At 37.6% G+C, this 26,692-nt stretch overlaps 2 protein-coding genes and 1 pseudogene across 4 annotated transcripts; all 3 read right to left on the reverse strand.

Annotated features, from left to right (window-relative positions):
* Nucleotides 1–50: 50 nt before the first annotated feature.
* Nucleotides 51–4,590, reverse strand: LOC145224885 (uncharacterized). 2 transcript variants are annotated; one of them, XM_080091492.1, is made up of 5 exons: nucleotides 4,429–4,590; nucleotides 3,716–4,032; nucleotides 2,109–2,227; nucleotides 1,452–1,584; nucleotides 51–811 (listed from the first exon to the last, which is right to left on the reverse strand). In XM_080091492.1, exons 2-5 carry the CDS (start codon nucleotides 3,750–3,752, stop codon nucleotides 177–179), a joined length of 924 nt encoding a protein of 307 aa, XP_079947618.1. In that variant the 5' UTR covers nucleotides 3,753–4,032; nucleotides 4,429–4,590; the 3' UTR covers nucleotides 51–176. The 2 variants fall into 2 exon arrangements, with proteins under 2 accessions (XP_079947618.1, XP_079947619.1); XM_080091493.1 differs by lacking the exons at nucleotides 3,716–4,032; nucleotides 4,429–4,590 and adding an exon at nucleotides 2,811–3,709.
* A 3,105-nt stretch (nucleotides 4,591–7,695) lies between these two features.
* On the reverse strand, nucleotides 7,696–18,865 carry LOC145223064 (sodium-dependent phosphate transporter 1-A-like). Its single transcript, XM_080089368.1, has 15 exons — nucleotides 18,556–18,865; nucleotides 18,231–18,388; nucleotides 17,983–18,139; nucleotides 16,229–16,369; nucleotides 15,849–15,934; nucleotides 15,637–15,733; nucleotides 15,303–15,419; nucleotides 12,409–12,518; nucleotides 12,142–12,193; nucleotides 11,780–11,838; nucleotides 11,120–11,215; nucleotides 10,261–10,412; nucleotides 9,254–9,439; nucleotides 8,892–8,976; nucleotides 7,696–8,504 (listed from the first exon to the last, which is right to left on the reverse strand). The coding sequence occupies exons 1-15, from the start codon at nucleotides 18,608–18,610 to the stop codon at nucleotides 8,352–8,354; spliced, it is 1,704 nt and encodes a 567-aa protein (XP_079945494.1). The 5' UTR covers nucleotides 18,611–18,865; the 3' UTR covers nucleotides 7,696–8,351.
* A 2,239-nt stretch (nucleotides 18,866–21,104) lies between these two features.
* LOC145223065 (putative E3 ubiquitin-protein ligase HERC6) lies at nucleotides 21,105–26,446 on the reverse strand (annotated as a pseudogene). Its single transcript, XR_013859406.1, has 5 exons — nucleotides 26,173–26,446; nucleotides 22,812–23,081; nucleotides 22,584–22,737; nucleotides 22,057–22,178; nucleotides 21,105–21,887 (listed from the first exon to the last, which is right to left on the reverse strand). The product of XR_013859406.1 is annotated as a putative E3 ubiquitin-protein ligase HERC6 (transcript).
* Between the last annotated feature and the right edge of the window lie 246 nt (nucleotides 26,447–26,692).

A 26,692-nucleotide genomic window follows, 5' to 3' on the forward strand; every position in this document is an offset into this window, starting at 1 on the left:
TCAAAATGATACTAAAGGTCATGTAAAAACTGTGATTAAGGTAACGGAGAAAGACTTTGACGTATTTATTTGTACTCATGAAGGCGAAAACAATGTTACAAAACTTAATACTAAAAGTGCACACGAAGGTTACGCAAAAACAAAACACATTGAACAACAATTTTAATGACAATAATTTATCGTGGAGCTTCTGTTAATAAATCATGAGTTTTTATTGGCCTCTCAATGGAGGACACGCTTTTAATAGGAGGTAAAACGACAGTTTTTAATGGACTTTCCCTTGGGTCGCGTAAAATAAACGTAATAGCCTTCGCTGCAGCGTCTTGTCCTTTAGCAGCTGCTTCACGTGCGTTTTCGCGAATTTTGCGTCCTTGGCCAAGTTGTCGTTTCGTCTTCTGTATCGTTTCATTTCGGCGTAGTCGTAAGGTCAAATCGACGGCATTCCGCTTGGTGGCAGTCAAGATACTGTCCTCATTCAAAGGCACCAGACAAGTGGATTTGGATATCGGTCCGAACTTTTTCACGTTTCGAAAGGAGTAAGTGATTTTGTTGAACTCAGAGCTAGATGGATCGAAACCCTCGTTTTGGCAGAATTCGAGAAATTTCTGCGAAGCGCGACGTTTCGAATGTTCTTTACGGTTCAGGAGTATTGAGTCACGTGGTTTACGTTGTGGGGAAGCAGCGTTAGGTGATCTGGGCTTTTTTCCCTTTTCTTGGTGACTGATGCAAGTTGGAGTTTCGGAAGCAGGCAATCCTGAGGGTAGAGGCATCGGTATTGGTTTGGCGTCGGACAATGGCGCTTCTGAGCAAACTGTAAAATTACAAAACAAATAAGCTGAGATAACAAATAAGCTTAGCCACTGTATGTGTGGACTGTTCTTAGGAAAATGTGCATTTAAAAGAAAAAGTATTAAAATGTGGTTGTATTAAAAGTATGTTTAAAAGGGGGGCCCTCTAAAATACGCAATCTACGCAAGCTACGCAATCTATACGCAATCTACGCAAGCTATACGCAATCTACATAAAACGTATGCAACTTTTGAAAAATGTTGACGGTTAGAGCTTTTAGGGTCTGGGTGAGGGTTTATAATAAAAATAACACTATAATTTAGTTTTAGATGCCCAGTTTAGGCTTAATATTCACATGTGTGTTGAGAGTGGTACTAAATACCGCATGGTGTCGCGTGTTAACACTTGTAAGAAAATTAAGCCCTAAAGGTATCTGAGATTAAATTATATAGTTATTTTTGTTGACCGGCTGATTCGGTATAGCCCCTTCAATAGGCCTGGCGTACTGTGATTCACCCAGACCCTAATAGCCCTAACCGTCAACATCTTAGTTAGTTTTTTTTAGTAGATTGCGTATAGATTGCGTAGATTGCGCAGATTGCGTAGATTTCGTATTTTAGAGTAGCCCTTTAAAAGGAGCTCTTTTTAGAAGCAGTTCATACCAATTGGATCTACAGACGCCAAAGCTGGGACGACCACTGGATGGCAGAAGTACGACGGTTTTGTGACGTAATCCGACAAGCTATGTCCGAATATCACTGTAGGTCGCGGTTGGGGTGAAGACTTTGTGTTATTCTGAAACATAGTTTTACATCTTAATTCTATAAACACTCGCTCAAAATGCACCAAACTAAAAATAAATTCGGTAACCCGACTGGCAGCAAAATGGGTGATGCTGCTTTTGTACTTTGCACTAAATAGTTTCAAGAAAGCAATAGTATGTGAATAAAACCGTGCGTTCGACATTAAATATCAAATCAACTTAATCTATTGGTGCTTAAAATTTTCATGTCGTTGGCAGGTTTAAAACCTATGACATGTTGTTGCTTTGAACGTTTTTAGGGATCCGGTTTTAATACAGACCAAGACGACCTGTGCAAATTATGACTAGGTTTTAAGGAAAACTTCCCTTACAAATAAAATTAGTTGTTTATATGCTCAGTAACATCACGTACACCTATTTAGACAGGTCTGTAAATTTATCTTTAAAACAGTTACCGATTTCAAAGCAGCAATAGCGTGTAGGTTGATTTAAGAGAGTTAAGATCATTTGATGCAATTCTTGTTTACGAGTTTTACAACACACGATTAAAGGTTACCTTGGATTTAGCTCGCTTGTTTGAGAGTCTTTGCGTTTGTACTTGCAGTGGAGGAAGGGTCAGTCCCAATCTCCTGCACGCTTCGCCTGTTTTCTGAGTGGGTTGGAGGGTTTTCATTCCTACGCGAAATCAACAATTGCTCATTGTTACATCACAAAGGACCGACGTCGATCTTTAGAAGGAACGTGCGCGGGGCTCGCGAGTGCCAGCTATTAATTCTTTAACGATTTTCGATCGTGTCGTTTCAAGTGGAGATTTAGAAGAGTGACCACTTGATACTTTGTGGTAAGGGGCAAGCAATTTAAACGGCCCTTATACGGCTTGTGGTCGTCATTAAACACAAAAGTTGGGAAAATTGCAAACATTTTAGCTTTGGGTAAAATAGTTCTCACAAATTCGATACTAATTGACATTATAGAATATAGAGGTTGATACATTTTATTCCAAAACGTCTGTTGGTATATGTACCTTAAAAAACGTTCGCAAAATCTCTAAACCATTTTAAAGAATTACATTAGGAGGAAATTATACCATTCAGCATTCAGTGCACAATTTTATTTCCTTTAATAAGGGTCACACATAGGCTACTATGTTTTTTTAAGCTGTTGGTTATATTATAAATACAAATTGCAAAAGAACTCTATTCGAAAATGCTTGCAACAGTTCAAACCTGTATTATACACTTGAGCTGTATTAACTTACATTGAAAACACATCGCCAGACCAGTTTGCATGATATACTTTGCACAACTATCCAAAATAAGTTGATCAAAGTCATCGAAACTGACGACTTCTATCTGTGTCAGAATCGCCCAACGCGTTCTAACACAACTTGCAACTGATTCGTAACTCCGAATTTAAGGGTCATTTATCACATTGGGGAGTCGAATAATAATCGTCTTTGTTGGGTATATTAGCACGTCACAATTTCTGTGTAAAAGTTATGTATCCAGGTCATAACATTATTTTGACATTAGCTACACGAACAAAGTACTTGACCTTTAGAAATCTGTATAAATATTATTATTCTCGTGACCACATTTTCGTGCTCGGTTTTGTGACGTCAAAGTGTTCGAATTGTTTCCATTGTGTCCGACGTGTTTCTTTAATTTTCGCCTTTTCAAGCACTGGCGCGCGGTTAAGAATGTCAAATAATTCCGGCGGGTTTGTAAATAGAGAGTCGTTGTGTGACAAGTTCATTTCGCATTTTTCCTTTTGTAGTTTATCGTAAAATTGGATTAGCTCAGTCGAGTAGTACACACATACGTGAACACGTACACACGTATACACACGTATATACACGTACATGTACACATATACACGTGCTCACGTTCAAACTTACAGTTCCAAACACATTAATACAAACGCACACAACATTCACATGAGGTGCCTAGGCACACACACATTAATACGCCCACACACAACTTTCACATAAGATGCGTATACTTACAAACACATCAATACAAACGCACAAATTTAAACCACACCACGGGAACAAATTGGCATTATTTGTTACACTTTGCGTGATAGTTCAATTGCCGTGGGAACCTGTGGTAAATTAACAGTTCACTAAAAATATTTAAGACTAAAACAAAGAACGACTCCTACTTCGTCGCATCCCAGCAACAACAACTTGTTGATTCATTTCAATGGATCCAGTTGCAGAAACAGGATGAAAAAAGTGTCTCTTCAGGACAGAGGCGGCTCATTTCAAGTCCGGTCTCTTGTGTTTGCCGTTGAGCTTTCAAAATCGATAAATCTCTAATCCCTGTACACAGGTGCCCCCACTTAATGTCCTCGACTGCCGAAAAATCGAATAGAAAGCGTTATATCGACACAACCAGCCAACACAACGTTGGGGATAAGTGTCCAGTTTTAGTTTTCGCACATCAAAGCAACTAATTGTTCTTCTCAGGCAAACATATCTGGAAAAAGAATACGTATCACAGATATGCATTTATTACAAACACGAAATTACGAAACTTTAGAACTATCCTCTGTATTTTCTTGTAATTTATATATTAGAGACAATTTTTCTTGCTATTACTTAATGTCTAGAACTCAACGTAAACACTATTTTTAGCTGCAAATATTCCAAGCTCGCATGGACGGCATATTTAACAGCTTTTCCTTTGAGATTTTATGCCAAAAAAAAAACGTTTTACTGCTTTGACAATGTTGACATCCAAAAATAAGTGCACAGCAGTTAATTCAAACTGTATTAAATAACATGCAGAACTATCCTAAACAAGGCATAACCATGGCTAAATTTTGAGACAAATGTATAGAAAAACATCTTAAAAACCAGTGTCAATGCTTACATCTCCACAACTTATCCAATGAAGCGACTAAAGCAGTGGTTCTCAACCTTTTTTCTTTCGTGGCCCATTTTCATTGCTCAAAAATTCTGTGGCCCAGTAAATTTTTATGAAAGAAAAAAACAACTATAAAACAGGTTCAGAAAAAAAGCAGAACATATTTCAAACAGAATATAAGTTCAATATAACTTAATGCGAAAAAAAATCATAAAATAGCAGTTTCCCTTCTTTAATCAAGCACTTTCAGTTATGACCGAGTAATTGGACAATGAATATGTTGCTATCTGGCTTTATTGTAATCCCAAGTAGTTTATTACATCATAAACATAAAGTGTTGCAGAAACTCAAAGTAACTTTATACCGTAAATAGTTAAATTCAAATTAATTTACATCCCTTCTCAATTTCTCCCCAAGCCATTATTTTTGTAAAACTGAGTGTAGCGACACAAATGAAAGTAAATTCCTAAAAACAGCTTTCTATTTGATTGGTCTGTGGCCCAATCAAAATGCTTGTATGGCCCACCAGTGGGCCATGGCCCACTGGTTGAGAACCGCTGGACTAAAGGCAAAACAATGATTCAGAAAAACAACTTGAACACAGACTGCAGCTGTGACCTTTCTGACAAACAAGAGAACTTCTGTTTACGCGACAATACCCCATTGCTCGCCGTCAGTCGTAATCTATTTTAAATATTTGCGAACGGCAAAGTCGCGCTTATTTCACAACAGGCACTTTGCTCAATTGTAGGCCACGTGATTGTACAGTGCCACGGAGAGCCGCAATACACACCCCCAAGTGCGTTAATGGGGCATCGACTGGCTTTCAATTGGTGCTTGGGTCCTGTGCTTTGGGCGCTATGGCCATTTTGACTTGATTGCTTGCTCGCTTTGTGGAGGTCGTGACAGAACACGCAGAACCGCAATCCTATTCAAGTCTATTATATTGTGGCATATGTGTGTGTTGTCCAACTTGACGGGATATAAGTTTAAATAATAACTAGCTTAGCTATTCTAATAGAACAATATAACCTTTGTGCTTAGAGTAGCTGAGCATGCACTCCTGTCACGAACTCACAATCGGTTGGTTAAGTTTGTGACGAAAGATAACACCAATAACAACATGCCAAATAACAATTGCTGAAAAGTTTATCCATTATTCATCAAATACAGATTGAAGAGTAAACACAAAATTTGCGACGGGGTAGAAATCAATTATAAAGACGCTTTATTCAAGGCAAAATATAGAAGTTGTATAGCAATTTGTTTCGTTTCTTGACTTCCCCCCATAACATTTGTTGTTCATAGCACTCTTTTGTACAGTTCCATTGTGTAATGTGCACTGTACATTGGTTTTAAATTCAACTGTGTAAAAACTTGTAACCTTGGCCAAACCAAACGACCAGCATATGTAGGCTACAACAAGAAATAAAACTTAATAATGGCGGTTGTATACGTCGGGTTAGGCAGCAAATTGTCTCATAAGGAGTAAAATATAAAAGAATAATTTCTCAAGTAGATGCATATACGTATAGCATCAATATAATCCTTACATGAGTTTTAATGTAAATTATCCCAGAAAGAAGTGCACATTTACCAATATCATCTCTATCAACGATTTGCCTATTTGTTTTGGCTGTGTCATTCAAGTTACTTATCGTATAGGTTGTATACTTAGTGCAGTGGCCCAGCTGTCAATCAAAGTCAGGGGGGGCTTTATAGTTATTGATTGATTGATTTTACCCGTTTGAGCTGAGCTTCTCAACCACAGGCCTTTGTATAATTAGTTGGGTGCTGGTTCGAACTTATTCATACACATCAGTCTACGCTTTGTGGGCAAAAAATCCTTTTAAAAACAGTGAAAAGCGAGAGCAAGTCTAAAAGTAGCCCTGCCTTTAGCTAGGCAAATGGGTTCATTTTTCATGGACCTTAATGCAGCGAATCAAACTTGTTATTTGATACGAAATGACAAGAATTAAAATCCCAAAAAAAGGCTATAGTGTGAACTATAGTGTGAAGAGTACATAGGCCTATGTCATTGAAACAATAGTTAAAACTGCATTGGCAACCCTAAATTGAAGTTCGTTATTTTAGTCCGTAGTTTGTATTTAAAGTATGCATGTAACGCTACAACCGATGAAGCAACAGAATATGGTGAATAAAAAAAAACTTTTCGAACCCCGAGCGCGCAACCCTGTACCTCAAGCGCCTAAAATACATCTAGCAAATGTAAACATCATTTAAGTCATGGTCAAAAATATTTAATAATAAACAGACAGACAAAGCTTCCTCATATGAATAACATCATATTCTAAACCTGAACGGTTCCTTGGTTTCATAAAAGCCTTTATGTTATGCCTAAAGCTTGGTAGTGGTGCCTGTACGAAGTTCTTGCCCCTGCAAAGCAAAGGCCCCATTGAAAAACGGCGGAAAGCAAACAATAATATCGCCGTGGGACTGCCACAGTCACGACGAGGTCTTAATTTGCCATTCTGAAACTAATTCCCGCTTGAATGGGGCCACTTGGGAGACCCGTAAAGGCCCAACTGGTTGTTGTGTTTGGAGCAGGGAGGACGTCTTGCTGAAACGGGCCGTTCGTGTCTTTGTTGTTTCAAAATAAAGTCTCGTGGAAGACTGATCGGCAACGAAAAAGGTTAAAAGGGCTGGGATTAAAATTTGGTGTATATATTGTGGCTCAAAAGCTGTTTGTTACATGAATCGTTGGTGTATATCCAGCTGCTTCATGTTTTGATAATATTTTTCAAAAAACGTTCACCAGTTTGATGGTCGTGAAAATTGGACTTAACCTTCACATTGTGTTGATATACAGGTTGTAAAAATGGACTGTTTGTGTAACAATGTCACCCACAATAGTCTTTCTGTTTTCAAAGGAAACGACACATATTTAGATATTACCTATGGCCCTAATTAGCAGTGCCGGATTAACCATTAGGCAAAGTAGGCACGTGCCTACAGGCCAGCAGTCAAAAATACAATCATTGTCTTTGTGACAATGATTTGGCAACACTGATGATTCTAATTTTTTTGTTGGCAACCCTTATTTTCGGGCCACTTATAAAATGTGCCTACAGGCCAGCAGACCCTTAATCCGGCATTGCTAATTAGAGATATATAACGTTATGCCTATGACAACAAGGCATTTAGACACTGAGTGATATTTAGTGAGGCACCATTCATGCAGTGCTTACTTTTTTAAGACTATGTTTCGAGTTGAGCTACTACAAAGACACACTAATTTGCAAAATTCACAGGTCAAGCTGCGCGGTTCGTTTATGTAAAAATGCTAAGCGATGTTTAGGCACAAAAACACTATAGAACAATCGTACAAAAAAGAAAACTAATTTGCCGGCAATTTCAACCAGAAAGCAAAATCATATTATCCCACACAACACTCGATCGTTATTTACACCTAAAACGCATGTAAATGGCTAAAGTTACTACTTTAAATTGGAGGTCCGTTATAATAATACATCTCTGACACCACCTAGCGGCAAGCATGTACATTTGAGTGCAACTACATGAGGTAGTATTTTGACGTATTTTATGCTTATGGCTTTCTAAGTAAAGGCATATGCAATGTAACTCGATTTTTGTCATGCATTTCGACATTTCAAATCAACACTGGAGAAATATTAAACAGTTGGTCATCTAAAATGAACATAACATTTGCTACTGAAATGTGGTTAAAAAGGCAGGAAAAAACGGAATTCAAAGAATAAATCAGGCATAATTTTGGTCGAGAAAATGGCATACGTTGAAAGGAAAAAAACAGTTTTTTTAAAAATACACACAATGTATGCGGTATAGGCAGCGTAAAAAGCGCCTTGAGCAGAAAAGGCAACCGTTTGAAGAGATTTATGTCATCGTTGGTTGGACGCAGTAAATGTTTTAAACTCAGCAGTATGACCTCATGTGACCTTGACAAGGAAAAACATGGCACCTGCGCTGAAGAGGCCGGAAACGGGAACGGTAACGAACCAGGCAAAAGCGATGTTGCGCACAATGCTCCAATCGACGGCAGCTCTGGAACGATACCAACCAATCGAAACTACAGCTCCAACCTGTTTTGTGATTGAATGAGCTGTGTTAATTTTTTTAGGACTATTTTCTTCGCAAAATGAGTTGTGTATAACACACACGAAAAACAGCATTTTTTTGTGATTGGGTGTAAAAGTCAAAAAAAGTTTTAATTTAACGCAACATAAAAACGAGGCTGATCTACTGTGATTTTATAAGTGTATGTGACGTCATAAAACATGGCCAGCAATCTATTGTTACGTCATGGTAATCGAGCATTATAGCCCGAGCACCAAACATTTACTCTATCTGCAAACCATAATATTTTACGGTTTGGGCTCACTGCCAGGACATGAGCATTTTTCAAATTTTTTGCTTGATTATTAAGTGAGCACAAGGACTATAGTTAATGTGAATGTTTTCCACTTTACCTTGCAGTGAGTAGTGGAAACTGGGATTCCAATATTGGAAGCAACAAGCACAGTTATTGCCGTCATCACCTCGATGCAAAATCCACTACAAAACAATACAGTGGTTTTAAGGAAGATGTTTGGCCCAAATCGCAAAAAAGACGTTAGCAAAATACAATGCAGAACTTCAAGCGGCGCTGAACTGCACATATTGTAAAATATTAGCATATGGCCCTATGCTAATAGCAACATAGCCAATAATATGTCCTGAAAAAGTGCCATAGATATAAAATATATTGTTAATCATTTGAGGGTGGTCGTTTTTTGAGTTTTGAGAATTCTACACAAAGAAAAAATCTAAATGAATATGAAAAAAAGTTTACCGTGACGGCGTAACTTTGGTTAGGTCTTTGCCAATAGTGTTGATGACACGTCGTCCCATCACCCACAATCCGACACTGACACCGAAACCCCCGTACAACAACAAGTACCAGGGGGTGAAACTTTGCTGACGAACCTCTCCCGACCAAAATACCAGCCACAAAGCAATCAGTGGCCCGATAGCATTGCTGTAACAAAACACAAGGTACTTGATCACAAATATTTATCAGTTTTGAAAAAAAGTGAGAACCTATAAAAAGTTAAATACCTTGACTAAATTTCAAAACGAACTCCCCAAAACTAGGAAACTATACTTTAGAGCAGGGATCTCAAACTCAAACTGCTTTGAGGGCCAAAAACAAACTTTTAAGTAAGTCGAGGGCCGCACTATCAAAACACTTGTTACAGTGTAATATCAACAATCATATTGTGTGACTAAAAAGGGAAATATTCGTTAATCCCATTATATTTACTAAAAAACAATATTGTAATAAATAACAAACAAATATAGTGTAGCAAAGTGAAAGAGCCATCTCTGCTTTATTGCTTTGTGTGGTAACAATGGCATGCTGTGACACAACAATGAAAAAAATGACGCAAATTGCAATCGCTGATTCTAAAGATGGACTGTTTCGATCATGCCATTTAAACGTTGCAAATACAACTATCAGAGAATGATTACATCATGTAAACTCACTGGTTTTACAGGATATTAAGCCCGAGTAAAACACATAACTTCTAAAAGTACCGTCGCGGGCCGCACAAAAACCCTTGGAGGGCCGCATGCGGCCCGCGGGCCGCGTGTTTGAGACCCCTGCTTTAGAGAGTATCAACAGTTATAAAGTAGAAGTTTTTTTCCGGAATAAATCGACACAAAATTGTTCGAAAAAATATATCTATACTTTACCATAGGTTTCTTATTCAATAGAATTCAGTCAATAGTAAAAAGTTTAAAACTTAAAATTTTAAAGTTGCATAGTTTCTCGTATTTAATAGCAGTTGTTTTTACCAGACGTCATTTCCGCCGTGTGCAAAGCTGGCAAAACAAGCTGTGAGAATCTGTAATGAGGAAAAGATTTGTCGCACTTCCGGCGGATCTTCATCTTCTTCCGCTTCAGCTTTATCCTGATCCTCGGGATCTTGCGTATCCAGGGACGAAGACTGAAAAAGACGACGTTCAGGGTTATTTTGAACAAATCGACCAATTGTCTATTGTTTTTGTTGTCTTGGTCTTTCCTGGGGCTTCAGTCTATATATAGGGCCTGTCAATCAAGCTTTCGGGCCTCCCAAAAACGATTCAGGTTCGGGCCGGGCTTCGGGCTTGTACTTTCGGGTTCGGGAACCAATTTCAGGTCCGTTTACAACTCTGCTGAAAACTTCGTTATTTACAACTCTGCTGAAAAAGTCGTTATTCAAAAAAAAAACGCTTGCCGCTGGAGGCAGTCGTCACGGGTCAACAAATTTAGGAAACGTCCACTTCAACTTTATGGACGATGCCCTGCAGTAAAGGTTGAAGCGAAACGGTCGATAGTTTGGCGGAACGGCATTTCACTTAGCGTGGTATTTTTAGCATAGCCCTAGACAAGCATAAAGAAGGCTTAAAAATGAAGAGCACTCTGAACTCAAGAAACCAAACCGCTCAATTAAAACCCATTTTTGCGGCTTAAAATTCCGACCTAAACCATACCGCTAAAACCGCAAAATGAAAAATAGCGGTTTCCATTAGTTGTTACGAATGTGTCGAACAGCAATTAAGCAAACGAGAGGTAAATATAAAATCATTCACTTAGTGCGAGGCAATACGATCATGTATATGTTACGCCTCTTGTCTAAGAAAAAGTTTTTCACAATTTTGGAAGCCACTTTACCTCTTCATTGTCTGATTCGAATGGTTCTATGGGTGGAAGCGTCGAAGAGGTCTTGTGCTTTGAAGACTTGTCACCAATGACGTCATCGTCACGTGACTAAATAATTTACAAACTGTTCATAATGGTATGTTATAAGAGTCACTAAGAACTCAGTCCAAAGACACTATAATATTTAAACTGTAGGCGGCTGAAACGATTTTGCTGAACATTTAGGCCCACAAAATATTTGACATTATACTTTTTTCACATAGTAAGTTTGTTAAACGTGCATTCAAAGGTGCAATATGCTTTCATTGTCAAACGTTTCCTTTAAAACACTTGAGTTTGAATTTGAATTAAAGGCCACATAAATTATGGATTTTTGGTTTTCGCAAGGTATAAACCACACCTTTGTAGTGCAGCAATGTTGTTTACACATGCATCAAACCCATTTCTCACAAACTGCGCTCAGCCTATATTCGCCATACTTGTGCAATAGGCTACGTGTCAAATTTCAAAGAAAGCATTGCATGGTTTGCGCTCCACTGAATGTTAGGTAATTTTTTGTGGAAAGCATTTGTTAAAATCACAACTCAACGCTTTTGCATGTGTTCATAATAATGAGCTTCAGTTTGTGTGAACAACAAGTTGTTAGGAAGCAGAACTTAATAAAAGTCTTACTGAAGAGCTTCGTGCAACATCTGTTAACCTTGACGAGGACGAAGCTTTTTCCTTGCCGTCTACACAAACAGAAAACAACATTTTGCAAAAATTTAAGTTGATAGAAGTGGGAACTTTTTGAAATATGTATTTAAACCAGCATACAAAAAAGTCGACTGTTTGTACACATTAGGATTTAAACCTGATGCAAACTTTGATCTAAAAAAGTGCCAATTTGGCATGTTTGAGGGTAAATATAGGTAGGCCTAAGTAGTTTTATTGTTCGATGGATCACTTTGTTTACGCATTTAGGTCATTTGCTAGCATAAAATGTAATTCTATTTAAGCAATAGGAAAATATTAAGCGGTTCCGTTTAATTTACCTGTGGTGTCTTGAGTGTTTTGTAAATCTGTGCTTGTACTCTTATATTCCACCTTTAATTCAACATGTTTTAGTAAGATACCGTGTGTTTACCAAGCTACTATACCTTAAATAAAGTTACCAAATCATAATAGAGCATGCAATACTAATTTTGGCGTAAAAAAACTACTGCAAACAATTGTTCAGAAGGGATTTGATATTTATGAATTTGCTGTAATTTTATCAGTTGCAAGTATTTGTAGATATTATTATTTTTTAAGCAGTTTACCATAAGAGGTGCATGTTCTTTTTTCTTCTCGTCGCATGTTGTCATAGCAAAGTCCTTTCCCGAACTGCCGACGTCCTCCCGCGCTGCGTCTTGTGCGAGACGCACAGTTTCTGGAATCAACTAGAATGGTGGCTTTCTGATATACTTCCATTTTATATATTCTATACGATATTTACCAATTTACTATACACATCATTTGATCTACACATATGATTGTTTTTGTAAACAAAAACTAATGGGTCCCCACACGCGTGTTTGTGCGGATTTACAGTAAACATTTTTTTTTAATTCTTAAGAACAAATTTTTAGAAAGCATTAACCCAACAATAAAAAATTTTGTTTGTATTTTTTTGCACTATTATTGTCGTATAATTACAAAAACATTAAAAAAGAACGAAACAAATACTTTGAATTTAATCTCTTGCTTTGACCCAGATATTGTCATCCAAGGTCGGGTTTTAAACACAATTTGTTTCAGAAAGCTGTAACAGTTGTGTTACAGACACTTTAAATTAAAAAGCGATTTGCTGCAAGTGTATACATAACAAATTGTTTTTCATTTAACTTTGTTTTGCAAAACGAGTATACCATTGACCTGTAGTAACCTTTTAGGGTGCACACGCCAAGCGACTGTTTGACCTTTTGACACCGTTTTCAATAGCACGCCGTCCTTAGTGTTCAACAACACCGTTTGACCTAATATATACATGCCTTGAGTATTTGATTAAAAAAACGCTACGTTATGACGAAAGAAAGTTCTGAACTGTGTTAGTAATACCTACTAATTGACCTTAAGTAACCCGTGGTCATGCAGCGACCAACCTGACAACGAGCATTTAAAAAAGCATTTATATTGCAAAAAAGTCAAGTTTATTTTTTCATATTTAGTTGGATTAACAAAGTTTTGCTTGACATATACAAAACCGAAGCACGCCTTTTAGGTTTAAATCACGTCATATGTGTGAAACCTTTGCCAAAACTGAAAATGTGATGATAACTTAATAAAACGACATAGCATTGCTGTGCAAAACAGCTGATTTCTAATCACCGAAACAACGTCTCGTAAAACGTCTGTCCGACGTCAAGCTGAGCTCTCCCGCTCTGCCCTATTATTCGTAAACTTACTCTCTTAGGACTTCTGCCTACAGTGTCTTTCTTGACCAAACGAGCGTTAGACACATTTACGTTTCGGGGGCCTGTGGGTGTACCGCTGGGTCATTCGGGGTCAAACTTCTGGAGAATCAAGTTCAGATTAATAACTAACATATGTCCAAATTTAAATCAATTTGAAGCACTCTTTCTTGACCAAACGAGCATAACAAACGAGCGTTTAAAAAATTTACGTTTTGGGAGTCTGTGGGTGAACCGCTGGGTCATTCGGGATCAAATTTCACGGGGACCAAACTCGGATTAATAACTAACATCTGTCCAAATTTGAATAAATTTGAAGCACGCTTTCTTGACCAAACGAGCGTTACAAACCAGCGTTAGACAGAAAAAAGAAAAAAGAAAAAAAGAAAAAAAGAAAAAAAGAAAAAAAAAATACGGACAAAAACAATATGTGTCCCCTTCAGGGAAGGGGACCCATAATTAATTGTTAAATATCACGCTTGAGAGCAGTGGTCGGCAACCACCTAACCGCGGTCCGGCGCCAGTCCCTGATTGGTTCGGTAAAATTGCGGCAAAACAAGGTTCTCATTGAATAAAAATTACAATAACTTTTTGGTGTGCAATAATTTTTTGTTTTTAAATGGACCTGCTGTGTAAAAAAGACGTTGCCGCCCCCTGCTTTAGACTACGTAGTACCTAATTTGGGTTGTTACACCCACTTTTAGGCATTTAGTAAAATAGGTGGTACGCGCTTTAGCCATGCAGTGGTTTAGGTCATACAAATTTGAGAAAATATTCTTACTTAATTTATGTAATACAAATGTAAACGAAAGGTATATCATTTTAACGCTAAACACACTTCCGTTAAAAACTTAAACAACCAGGGCCTATCTATAGTACAAAAGGGGCGTGTTTCGTGGTCAGTGGCCATTCACAGTCGTGACAACGTCGTGTAACAGAGCCACAGCGTACGTGTCTATAAGCACGCTAGCAGTTACAATGGCTTGTTTTTAGGTGACGCCATTTTATTGTCATTTAAAATTGTTGATTTGGTGCCTGTGTCTTTTCAGGATACCTATATTATCCATTACGTGATAGTTACCATGAACAAAAAACAACTCAGGAATGCCAACGCGACCCAGTTAAAAATGCACAATATGGCTTTGTTGTTTCGCTACAATGCCCAACAGCAGCAACTTGTTCATACAAAACAACATTGAGACAACAGAAAAATTCTGGTACGCGCGTGTTTTTCATGTTCACTGAAGCGCAAGATATACGCACGCAGTTTTCAGCGTTCAGGGAACCGCCAAAATGTTGTCGAAGTTGCCAAAAAACAGTTTTTGCCGTTTACCTTTAGCCAACAAACAGAACTTGTTCGCATCGTAATTTACTTTCTAGGAAGCATCGGTTACGCAGAAAATCTTAGTGTTTTATCCTAATGATGTTATACCTAATGTAGGAGCGCAAATTTGACAAAGCCTGCACTGCGAGTAAAGATAAATTAACATTTTATTCAGGTGTGTGAAATTAGTGCGTAAATTGTATCACAAAATCTGTATTTTTAAGGTACTGCAGTTGAGGTCAACGAAATAAACAGATTAATCATCTCCGACATTCCAGTCTTTAAATTGCAACAAATCAAACGGTTTTTTGGAAAGTTGTAATTATTTCGATAATCATTGTGAACAGTTTGTACTGAACTGATAATATACATTCAAGTTTTATAGTTGACAGACAATAACTAAGTCTACTTGCAAAAGACACAAATCGTTTTCGTTTACCTCCATTGATTCTCATCCGCGGAACAGCAACAAAACGTGTTAAAACAGCAATTACAATCATTGAAGCAAGCGCAATCAGCAGCGTTCCCCATAGTGGGAGATTGTCAAATCCCAACACTGCAGTGAAAAGTTGATTTTAGGAAACATAGAGGCAACAAAAAGCGCACTGGCAATTGGTCTATTCGAGCTTAGTATATTAATTTTAATAATTAATCAAAAAAATTCGAAAAAAATATTTAAGAAAGAGGTTTATACAGTTGAACTTGTGGTTTAAAAAGGGATAAAACGATGAGTGGTATTTTACGGTAAAGCATTTAGAAATAAATAAACTTACATGGAGCACCAGAGTAGAGAAAGGAAAATATATTTACACCAGTAGCAACCGCGTAAAACAGCGGCATCAAGCGAAGGCCGTTCTTTAACGGATCATCCTGCGGTACATAAACAATACATAAAAAACAACAACAAAAAAATGTGCCAGCAAAAGCAAGTTTTAAACAATTTTTCATAACGGAACAATAGTTTTTTTCCCAAAAAGATATTTACCGAATGCAGGCAGAAGCGCTCCACAACATAGAAAAGAAAAACAGCCGCAAATCCGGTTAATACTGGAGAAATAAACCAGCTGGCCACTGTAATAACAAAACAGGACATTTTAACCCTCGAGTCAATTGAATTGGATTTAAGAATTTCAATCAATCCAAGATTCAAAGAAAAGTAATGATTCTATATGCTAAAAAAACACTCAATAAACGCCATTATGTTGTCTTAGCAATACCTTGTTTAGGTGCATTTTTCGCGTGGATACAATATTGGAAAACTCCGTATAACATACCACATAACCACTAATTAAAGTGAGTGTACGTGTTCTATAACTGCTTGCAACTCTAGTTTTTCAGGTTTCAACACTCCATAAAACTGCTTACCAATGAAACCCAGGTTATACCAGTTGACACCGAGTGGACCGACGGCGACCAATGAGAAGCCGATACTTGCTCCCACAATGCTGTGCGTGCCCGACACGGGAAGTTTTAAAGCCGTCGCAATCAGCTGCCATAACCCTGACCCTGTAACAAATATATGCAGTTTGTTAGGCTAGGGATTATTATCAATCATCTGTGCAGCAGACTTGGTTAGTCCGAACAAATGAAGTGGTGTAAATTTGCACACTGTTCGTTGTCCGAATACTGCATTTTTTCCCTAAAGCTGAAGATTTATATTCATGTTTTTCTCAGAATCTGCAATATACGCTTTTGTTTTCTCACACAGGTTCATTTTTTATAATTGCAATTTATATCCAGTCATGGTATATTTCAGCCATAAGCTTAAGCCTTTGATGCCTCTAAACCTGTAACAGTATAACACATTTTTGAGAGGGGACGGTAGGGCGCAAAAATGCATATCTTTGGTGATGCCATAGCGTCAAACATGCTTTAAATAACAGGAAAACAAATGTGATTGAATAACATGTTATGAGGCATAGCTGAATTTGGTAAACATTCATCTTAACACTCTCGAACGTGACAATGCGTGTTGTTTTCAGAAACTTGTGTAAGTGTTTGTGTTTAATAATAGGCTTGACCCCGACGTTCGTTGTTTTGCGGTAAGGAATTCACTCAGGTTAAGGCCAGAAAACAATAGGGAATAATTTAAATGCCACTTAATAGTAGATATGGTTTTACAGAACGTACACGTTTGAGGGATGCGTATTTAGGTTTTACTTTGGCAGCAGTAATGATTTTATTTTTTCCCAAATAGAAACTTTAATGTGCTAAACAAAACACATGATAGATCAGATAGCTGGGTTTGAATCGGACATTGAAAAGTAAATTGGCATTACAAAATATTATACAAAGTGTAACCTACAAAAAGCACTTCAAAATCCAGGATATTTGGTTGACAATGGCCAAAATCGCTATACAACTGTATGGTGGTTGATTATATGCCGCTAATGTCAATGAGGTCACAAAACAAATCGTGTTTTTCACGAAGAGTGATTTGTTTTTACGGCTAAAACTACACTACATTGGTATTGGTTCCGATTTCAAGTTGTTTGCGAAGATAGTTTTTGGTGACTAATTGCCAAAAAACGCGGTCGACCCGAAAGTTATTATACGACTGCTCTGTTTTTAAGTAAATAACTTTAAAGCTGTAAAGGCTATGGGCGTCGGCACGTAAAGACTATAAACTTGATGCACTCAACGCAAGTCCAAGTTGTTTGAACATATTCGATGAAAAACAATGTCCCATATACTTGAAAAACATTCTGCAGGCGCTGGGATTAAATAACATAGTTTATGTTGAAAATGACCACTTTTGAATGTAGGAGGGCATACAAAGAAGGGTTTAACGAAATATATACCTGCTGCAAACTGGAGCACTTGGCTATTACAGACTAACACATTAATATTAGTCGGCAAATCACCAAGCGGTTTGTTACCGGGCCGCATAAAACTTGCTCAAGTTTCACATTCAATTAAAGTTGTAACAACTAAAATTAGTTTTTCAGTGCTTAACATTCGTGGTTTTTTCAAGCACGGTGGGTAATAAAAAAATCAGTTTCAGAAAAAGTAATCAGAAAAAATCGGCCTCTAATGGAAAAAGGTTACAGACCTCTACATTAAACATTACAGACAAGCCATGCCTCTCTAAATAAACCAAAAGTTTGAAGTCGGTTTACCAAACATAGCACTGATGTTTCCCAACATAAGAAGTCTTGGACCCTCCTCTGTTTTGTATACGTTCACATCTATTATCCCTTTTCGTATGGTTTCGCCAACCTTAGCACCGATCAGCACAGCACCGGCTGTTTCAAATATCGTTGCTAAAATGCATGCCTGGTAACAAAATATACACATACGTTAATTGTGGTTATTTGGCCACTGTTAACACAAGTTGCACTATTTTGACCTTATTAAAAGTTCATACCTGTCTTAGCGTCAAAACGTTGGCACCCACTGTAGTTCCAAAACTATTGGCGACATCGTTGGCACCGACGGCAAACGAAAGAATAAAAGCAATCACAAACCCAACTATTAACATCCATAGCACCGATTCTAGAGACCACGCCGTTGCTGTTGTCCAATCTTTATCAATAAATTGCATTTGCGTTACATACTGCTAGAAGTAACGGACTTCATGCTGGCGGTTTTGTTAACAAACAGATAAATCAACTCTAATCCATCAGCTAGCCATTCTTGCAGGCATTGTTTACGTTGAAAAGCCTTGTTACGGCACAGTTACACGGTCTCACCTGCGAAAGTGGATAAGCTGGCTGAACTAGTAATGCTTCCAGTAGTAACATCCATTGTACAGTTACAGGGATTAAGTGTTAATCAGCTTATCAGTTTAACATCTACAGAACAGATACTCAAAAGTTCAGTACAGTCCAGCAGTACAGGCACTCTCATATACTTCCAAACGTCTTATGCACGCCGTCTAAATACCGGCATGCAAATATGTGCAGTTGGCTTGTCACGCAATGGTGGTATGGGCAAACAACCCTGTAACAATTTCTCCTTGTATTCCAAACCCAAGTCAGCATTTTTTCGTAAAAGTTCTAGTCCCAGTGACGTTCACTGCACCGAGAAGTTGCGCGATTGTTTTTTAGCAAAAAACTGCTTTGGTGTACAAAGTCTTAAGCTGCTAAAAAACCTACTTGACCTCTGAAAGGGCCGGGGCTTAATTATTGCAACTGCAAACTTGACGACCACAAAACTGTCAGAATGAAACATTACGACCTAAAACAACAGGCGATTTCCTTTAAAGTCTGATTAACGACCAAGCACATAATTTACAGCCACCAGTTATAGATAGCAGTAAGTTAGTGACTTTGTCGCGCTGGGCCAGTTACTCGAAACTTTTTCTACTACGGCTATAAAAGACTTTATCCTACAAGACGACACTGGAAGAAACTAGATCTTTCAACGACCAAGCGAAGTTCTATTGTGTTCATGAAATTCTAAACTGCCCATTTTTCGCTCTGTGCCCCTCTTTTCCGTCACGCATTTGCACTTCTTTAAGTCCGCCCGCATTTTCTACTAATTCACCTTGAACAGATATTTCTGGTACCTTGACCTTATTTTTCTTTCGAAGAAACATTACACGGTTTACAAGATGCGTGTTAAGTATTGTCTATAGGCAACTTGACTTGTTTGCGCAGAGACGGATTAGGGCAGGGGTGTCAAACTCGCGGCCCGCGGGCCGCATACGGCCCACGTAGCTCTCCAATGCGGCCCACGAACACTCAACAACAATTGTAGTATTTTGTCAGATTTTTATCTAATTACAATGAATTTTTCTTACTTTTCAAAGTGAAAGCTATTATTTAAACAGACATTTACAGGAATTTAATTTATAAATAATAACTTATATGTTATGAATAGAAACGATAGTAATTAAACCGTTCCTCAAACTGTACGGCTCACATGCAGAAACGAGTTTGAGCGGCCGTAAACATATGTTTATTAAAACAATGTACTGGTGGCGGTGGTGTAATTAAAATTCCTTTGGCAAAAATTTTGATTTTCAAACTGCTCTGTACAGATTTTGTGTTATTGAAAAGAGCCTAGTAGCCATATGCGACAGACCTTTTGTAGGCCTATTGTGTACAAACAATGCGAAAAAACAGGCACCAAATGGGTCACAATATGCATTATGACGTAATAAACAGTTAATAATGATCTTCATACTGTGCAGCTCGATCTCTGCATCAAGTTGGAAATTAATCTGGGTTTTGGGGACGTCAGTAGATGGTATATGTATATATGAAACCTATTTCTTTACATCTGTAATTTTAAATCAAAAACCAGCAGGTAATTGGCGGCTGTTGGTGAAATAAGGATCTGCAATGCGGCCGTCGTAGCGAATAGGTTGTTTAAGTGTACAAGACTTGATTACAAATCACATACGGCCCTCGGCTTAATTTTCAAACCGCAATGTGGCCCTCGAACCCCACGAGTTTGACACCCCTGAATTAGGGTGTTAAGGGGTCCCTGATGGAATCTTGGATATATGCCTAATGCATCTGCCTGGCACTCCCCTAATCCGTCACTGGGTTTCATTTAATGCTGCATTCGATGCTTGTAGAACCGAATATGGTGTAACTGCCCCCATTCGAATAATATCCACGATACTTATTTTTTGCAAATAAAAAACACAACAATATTCTAAAATAATACTGCAACTGCACATATACCAATCGGTTGAAACGAATTCCTTAAACTGGTAAACTGTTATTACAACACAATTATTACAACTGTTATTACAATTACAACACAAGCCGCGAAGCTAATAAAGCTGAAAACGATGGTTCAAATCAGTTCATTTTGTTGTGACATTTGCAAACGAAGAAGGCTTTTATTCTGGGAGTGCCAATGCGTGAAATCGTGAGATAAAAGCTACAGAATAACTGTGTACCCCTGGCGTTTTTTGACATGCATGAGTGCACCTTCGGCGTCATGTTTGCCCGACGTTTGACGATAAATGAAAAAAACAGTCCTGTGTTTGTTTTGCAGATTATCAGCGGCGGACACAAGCATTTTTTTGCCAGGTTCAAATGACAAACCAAGCGCCACCGACACGGACTAATAGACAATAATGGTCACACGGAAGCAACCGTTGGTGCTGATGCAGCTACGATGGGTTGTTTTTTAGTTATTTTTCGTTGATGCGGCAATGAGCTTGTTCCATTGGAGAAAGTTGCTTGCTGTCTTGCAAAACAAATTTGTTTTTCACTTTGTCCTTGAACGTGCGGCTGTGCCTAAAAGTCACTCAACCTTACTTCTGGTCCAAACCAAAAACTCAAGTTTCCCCACAATTTTATTGCATTTCTCTTAAACTCTGTCGAGTACTATAAACTTTGAAAAATATAAACTTTGAACATATAGTAATTGTATTATTTGCTTGTTCTAATGTTATTAACTATTTGTCCCATTCAAAAACGGCCACTTAAAAGGTATTTAAAGCAGAGGTTCTTAACAGCGAAGTTGCTCAATCATCAACAGAGGATCCTAAATCTGGTGACTTGGATGGTGTCGACAGGGAAAATCATGACTAGTTTAAAGTACCACAACACTAACATGCACAGAAATTATGAACTGCTACCGATCGATGCTGACCAGCACGAAAGTATTCCACGGACCACAAAACACAGAATCAACGTGAAAATTATGTTCGTCAAAGAATTTCGCGACCGCTGGTTTGTGCACCGTTGCCTCGCAACAGCCAAAATTCTCTAGAAGTTGCGATGGTGGCACATCATTAAGGTTTGTGTCCTCTGTGCAGCAAACGTGTCCAAGCTGGCCGTACTCGTCACCAAACGACCGCATGACGTCACGACCGCCGAATGTCTCGTTCCGCATGAAACGGCACGCACTTCGACGAATTGCCCCGAAATGATATTGGGCATGCACGCCTCCAGTTCGAGCAGCAGAGGAGTTGTCACCATGGCAACTGGTTCAATGGAGCTGTTTGCGTCAGCGCTGGAGCTTTTTATCTCAGTGCTGGTTGCAAAACAGTCTTTTGGAGCGGGGAACCCTGTCTGGCCTGATTCATTCCACCCCCAGGAATATACATCTTTACTATCTACACGACATGCAAAGAATAAAATAGTCAATTAGTTTGGTTTATTAGAGCAACGAAAGCAACAAAATTTTAATGTTAAGTGTGTGTTGCACATGTATAGCATATATGTAACAAAGATAAAGCAAAAGTATAGCCAACCGTCAGTTAAAATTAATACATAATCCCCTACCGGCAAGTGCCAGGGTATGCCATCCTCCACAGCAAATGTCAATAACTCTTACACCATCCAAGGCCTCAACCAGTGTGGGTGATTCCAATGTCATCAACCCTCCATTGCCTAATTGTCCACGGCTATGTCGAAAAAATACACCACCGGCTTTTAATAAACTGATAAAGTAACAGATCAACCTTGACTTGAAATAAAAAAGTGTCAGACCAAAATCGGGATATTTTGACCCCAAAATTAGATAGGATTATTAGAGTTTTGCCACAAAAATGTGCATTTTGTCAGGATTGCACAAGTGTCAGAGAGCTTGTATGTGGCAAGGCAAACATGTGCATAAATATGGTTTGTTGCAATGACTACACTACAATGAGTTCCTTATATACAAGCTCTCTTGTTTTTAATCACGACATATTTAAGTAAAATGTAAACAATGATAGTCTTATATAGTTGACAAATGAAAAAGATAAGTAAAACAAGCTGTTAATAGTTTATAATGTTTAAAAAAAAACGATAACAAGCCTGGAACTAACCTACCGATTCCCCATGTAAAAACTTGACCACTTTCAGTTACTATAGCTTGGTGGTCTTTTCCACAACTCAGTTTTTTAACTGGTAACTGAAAATGCAATTCAGATTGTATTGAAAGTTCATTTTCTTGCAGTTGAACTTTTATCAGGTGTTTCCCTGAAAGAAAAAAGTTTATATTGATAAATCTACAATAAGTATCAAAAAAATACAGCCCAACTAAACATACATACCTTGACAAATAAGAATATTTTTAGAGGATTGCATCAATGCAATGTGTTCTACACTACTGTCTGGTAGGATATGGCTATTGTTTGTGATAACATCACATTGGTCATTATCAAGGCTGTAAAACTTTAAAGTCTTGTCTTTATACAAAATTGCCACTTTAAAATGAATGAGTATCACAGATACAATGTTGGTCTTGTTGTTATCAACAGATTTGAGATCCACATATTTCTTTGTGCGGTCTTTTCCACAAAATCCATTGATCAAAACTTTCCCTTGACAAATAATAAATGGTTAATCATGTTACAAACTAAAACACACAAACTAAAAAAAACCACAATGACTTAATCAATAGTACTGCAAAATTTCAGCCCAATCCGCCAATGTTTAAAATTTCGACCACTAGAGGTGTTTTGAGCAACAACCATTAATGTTTCTGACATCATAGGACTGTTAACAAGCCCCTAACTGCCATGGCGCAAAAACGACCACCAAGCAACCCACCAACGAGCAACATACAACTGGTTGCCCTTGTAACACTATTGCGCCAAAGAAGTCTTTCGTTTGTGGTGCCCAGTAACATACAAATATGTTTTACACTTTAGGGGCTTGTGGGGTAAATGTTAGGACTACAGGGTTGAACACAACAATCGACACCTATAAATGGCATACTATACAAGAAATCCAAATTTCAGCCAATTCTGACACTGTTTAACCCTTTAACTGCCGAATTTGTTTTGACAAAAAATGATGTTTCGACATGCTCTTGCTCTTTTAGGTTTTATGCAAAATCGATAGAAGATAGGCAAAAACTGTCTCCGGGAAAGTTGTTGGGTATATAATTTTCTACAATTTAAAGATAAAAAATTTTTTGATGACGTCATCACCTATGAAATGACGTCATTTTAATTCTATTTTTTCACGAAATTGCAGTTTATCGATGTTTTTCGTTACAATTATTAGTTCCAAGTTGTTTTACAAACAATTCCTTACAAAACTTGATGTGTGTTTTTTCGATGACGTCATTAATTAGCTCATGACGTCATAATGATCAATTTTAGTTTCTTATTTTACAGCAGGGGTTCTTAACCAGGGGTACGAAGCACCAAAGTAGGGGGTACGACAGTCAATGTGAAATTATACATTATTTAGGCATATTTGTGAAGAATGCGTAACAAGTTACTTTGTTATGTGTAGTTGATTTTAATTGCCTGATTGTTGGTGTTCTGTAAATTTTGTTGAACTTACAAGACTGTTTTAATGCATGCATTCAATATGTAAGTTATAAATACACTGAGATTAATTCCCATTATTGTTTGCTTCTGTCGGCCATTGTAGAGAGGGGGTACGAGAAAATATCATGAAAGCTCAAGGGGTACAAGCGCTAAAAAGGTTAAGAAACACTGTTTTACAGTATTAAATGATAAAATTATTGTTTTTGAGGGTGTGGAACTTGTTTTCAATAATATTTGTTGGCAAATTTGACATTTCACTGACTTATTATAATGTTTACCAAATAGCTGTATACACATAATGCATTCACAAGTCTTTTTACATGGAATTTTTATTATGTATCATTACATCACAACATGAAAAATTTGGAAACGCAGTTCATAGAAGTTAGCAGAAAAACACATTTCCAAGCCTTACCAAGGTTCTTTGCACTGATTCTTCTGTATTTGTTGTCCATTCGTGAGGCCAAATCTCCTCATCATTTGACAAATGTAAATGGATTTGTGGGCCAGATACTATCCAAATATAGGTCAACAAGCACCAACTTCCAAAGTCAAATTGCTTCTACAACAGTTGTTTTCTTGATAAATAACTGCTGTCACCAGGGTTTTTTTAAGGTTTGGTTTGGGTGACCGCTAAGTAGTTTTAAGAGACCGCAAGTGTTTCATTTAAATACCAAAAACTGTAGTTGTAGTTGCAAGTCCAAATTTTGGGAAACCGCTGGAGAAATTTGGGGGACTGTTTCGGTCCCCCAAAACACCTTAAAAAAACACTGGCTGTCACCACTAATAATAAAGCTAAACTGACTGATACAGCAGTATATTCAAGCAAATCAAGGCAAATTTACAGCCCCTAACTACCCACTTTCAAGCCCAATTCAGCTGAACACATCTCAAATGTAAACAAAGATCACCGCAACATGCGTGCAAAGCCCTGAAATCAACTCCAAACAGCTGTCTGTAAATCAACCAAGCGTAAAATATCAAAAAACGTCTCAAAAACAAAAATTTGAAAAAAATTGTTGTTTTCTGAATTTTCACTTTCTCCTTAGTGTAATTAATTTTTTTCAAATACTAACATATAATTTTTTTCAAATAAATTGAAGCCAATATGTATAAACTTTCCAACACCCCAGTTGGAAAAAAAATGCGCACTAATATGATTTTTATCGCTGTTAACAACGAGGCATGTCTCCATGCGCATTTATGCGCCCCTGGCAGTTAAAGGGTTAAAAACTCACCCATTTTAGGGGGCAAGCGGGGTAAATACTGGGGTTATCAACAAAAACAAAGTGGGATGTACATCTACATAACTATATCTACCATCTGTGTAAATTTCACCCAAATCCATCAAACATTTGATGGAAAAACGAGTCAGACAAACTTCGGGAGAAAAATACCCATTTTAGGGGGCTAGCGGGGTAAATACTGGGGTTATCAACAAAAACAAACTGGGATGAACATCTACATAACTATATCTACCATCTGTGTAAATTTCAGCCAAATCCATCAAACATTTGATGGAAAAACGAGTCGGACAAACTTTGGGAAGAAAAAGAAAGAAGAAAAACAAACAAACAATTTGAGTAAAATCTTCAGGGAAGGGGACCCATAATAAGGGGCTCCTCTAAAATACGCAATCTACGCAATCTGTACGCAATCTACTTATAAAACGTATGCAACTTTTAAAAATGTTGACGGTTAGGGCTTTTAGGGTCTGGGTAAAGGTTTATAATAAAATTAACACTATAATTTAGTTTTAGATGTCCAGTTTGGGCTTAATATTCTCATATGTGTTGAGAGTGGTATTAAACACTGTATGGTACCGCATGTTAACACTTATAGAGAAAATTAGACCTGAAAGGCATCTGAAATTAAATTATAAAGTTATATGTATCACAAAGAGTCACCCTGACCCTAATAGCCCTAACCGTCAACATCTTAGTTAGTTTTTGTTAGTAGATTGCGTGTAGATTGCGTAGATTGCGTATTTTAGAGTAGCCCCTTAATAAGTGTGTGTTTTATCTGAGCTCCAGGCTCCGGCTCTGACTTTTAATGAAACACAACAATACAAATTGGTAAAGTTGGTAACACTAGATAGTTTGAAACTCGTCATTTTGTATTGGTAACTTACCACCGTTTTCAAATACTGTTGTGCTCCAATGACAAAATATTGGGAGTTTGTGGACTTCTGTGTGTTTAAGTTCTCTTGGCTGTCGCATTACTACACCTTCCACTTCCACGTCAATTTGTCCAAAACCATTGTACCCAAATCCATATAGTTTAAACACCATGACAAATAATGAATTCAATTCATCGTCACAGAAACCGTTATTTAGCAATTAACAACCCCAAACAATTAGACATGCTGTTCTGTAAATTGTTTGTTGTGATCTTCACGGTTGTCGATAGTCCTGTTCTTCCATAGAAATCTTTTTTTTTTCGTTTTTGCCACACATTGCCGTATTTTTTGGCAAAATTTATTTATGCAAGCGATATTGATGATTTATAATTTTATTTAAAAAAAACTTTAAAAAATGTTGGTAAACAACATATAGCAACAAAATGTTACTTTATACTAATAGAGACCTAACTGTAGGCACCGATTTACAAATATGGGCATATAATTTTTTGCAAATAAGTTATACTTTTTG

The sequence above is a fragment of the Phallusia mammillata genome, chromosome 4 (genome assembly GCF_965637545.1).
Source record: "Phallusia mammillata chromosome 4, kaPhaMamm4.hap1.1, whole genome shotgun sequence".
Taxonomy (NCBI): Eukaryota; Metazoa; Chordata; class Ascidiacea; order Phlebobranchia; family Ascidiidae; genus Phallusia; species Phallusia mammillata.

Bases quoted from the DNA above. Each gene is read 5' to 3' on its own strand.
- LOC145224885 (XM_080091492.1), bottom strand. From the start codon at position 3,752: ATGAATCAACAAGTTGTTGTTGCTGGGATGCGACGAA. The intron at 2,228-3,715 runs GTAGGAGTCGTT...GATTTCGCGTAG, and splicing joins TGTTGCTGGGATGCGACGAA to GAATGAAAACCCTCCAACCC. The intron at 812-1,451 runs GTATGAACTGCT...GTAATTTTACAG, and splicing joins GGCGTCTGTAGATCCAATTG to TTTGCTCAGAAGCGCCATTG.
- LOC145223064 (XM_080089368.1), bottom strand. From the start codon at position 18,610: ATGGATGTTACTACTGGAAGCATTACTAGTTCAGCCAGCTTATCCACT. The intron at 8,977-9,253 runs GTAAACTTTTTT...ATTGTTTTGTAG, and splicing joins ACCAAAGTTACGCCGTCACG to TGGATTTTGCATCGAGGTGA. The intron at 8,505-8,891 runs GTAAAGTGGAAA...ATCACAAAACAG, and splicing joins TTTCCACTACTCACTGCAAG to GTTGGAGCTGTAGTTTCGAT.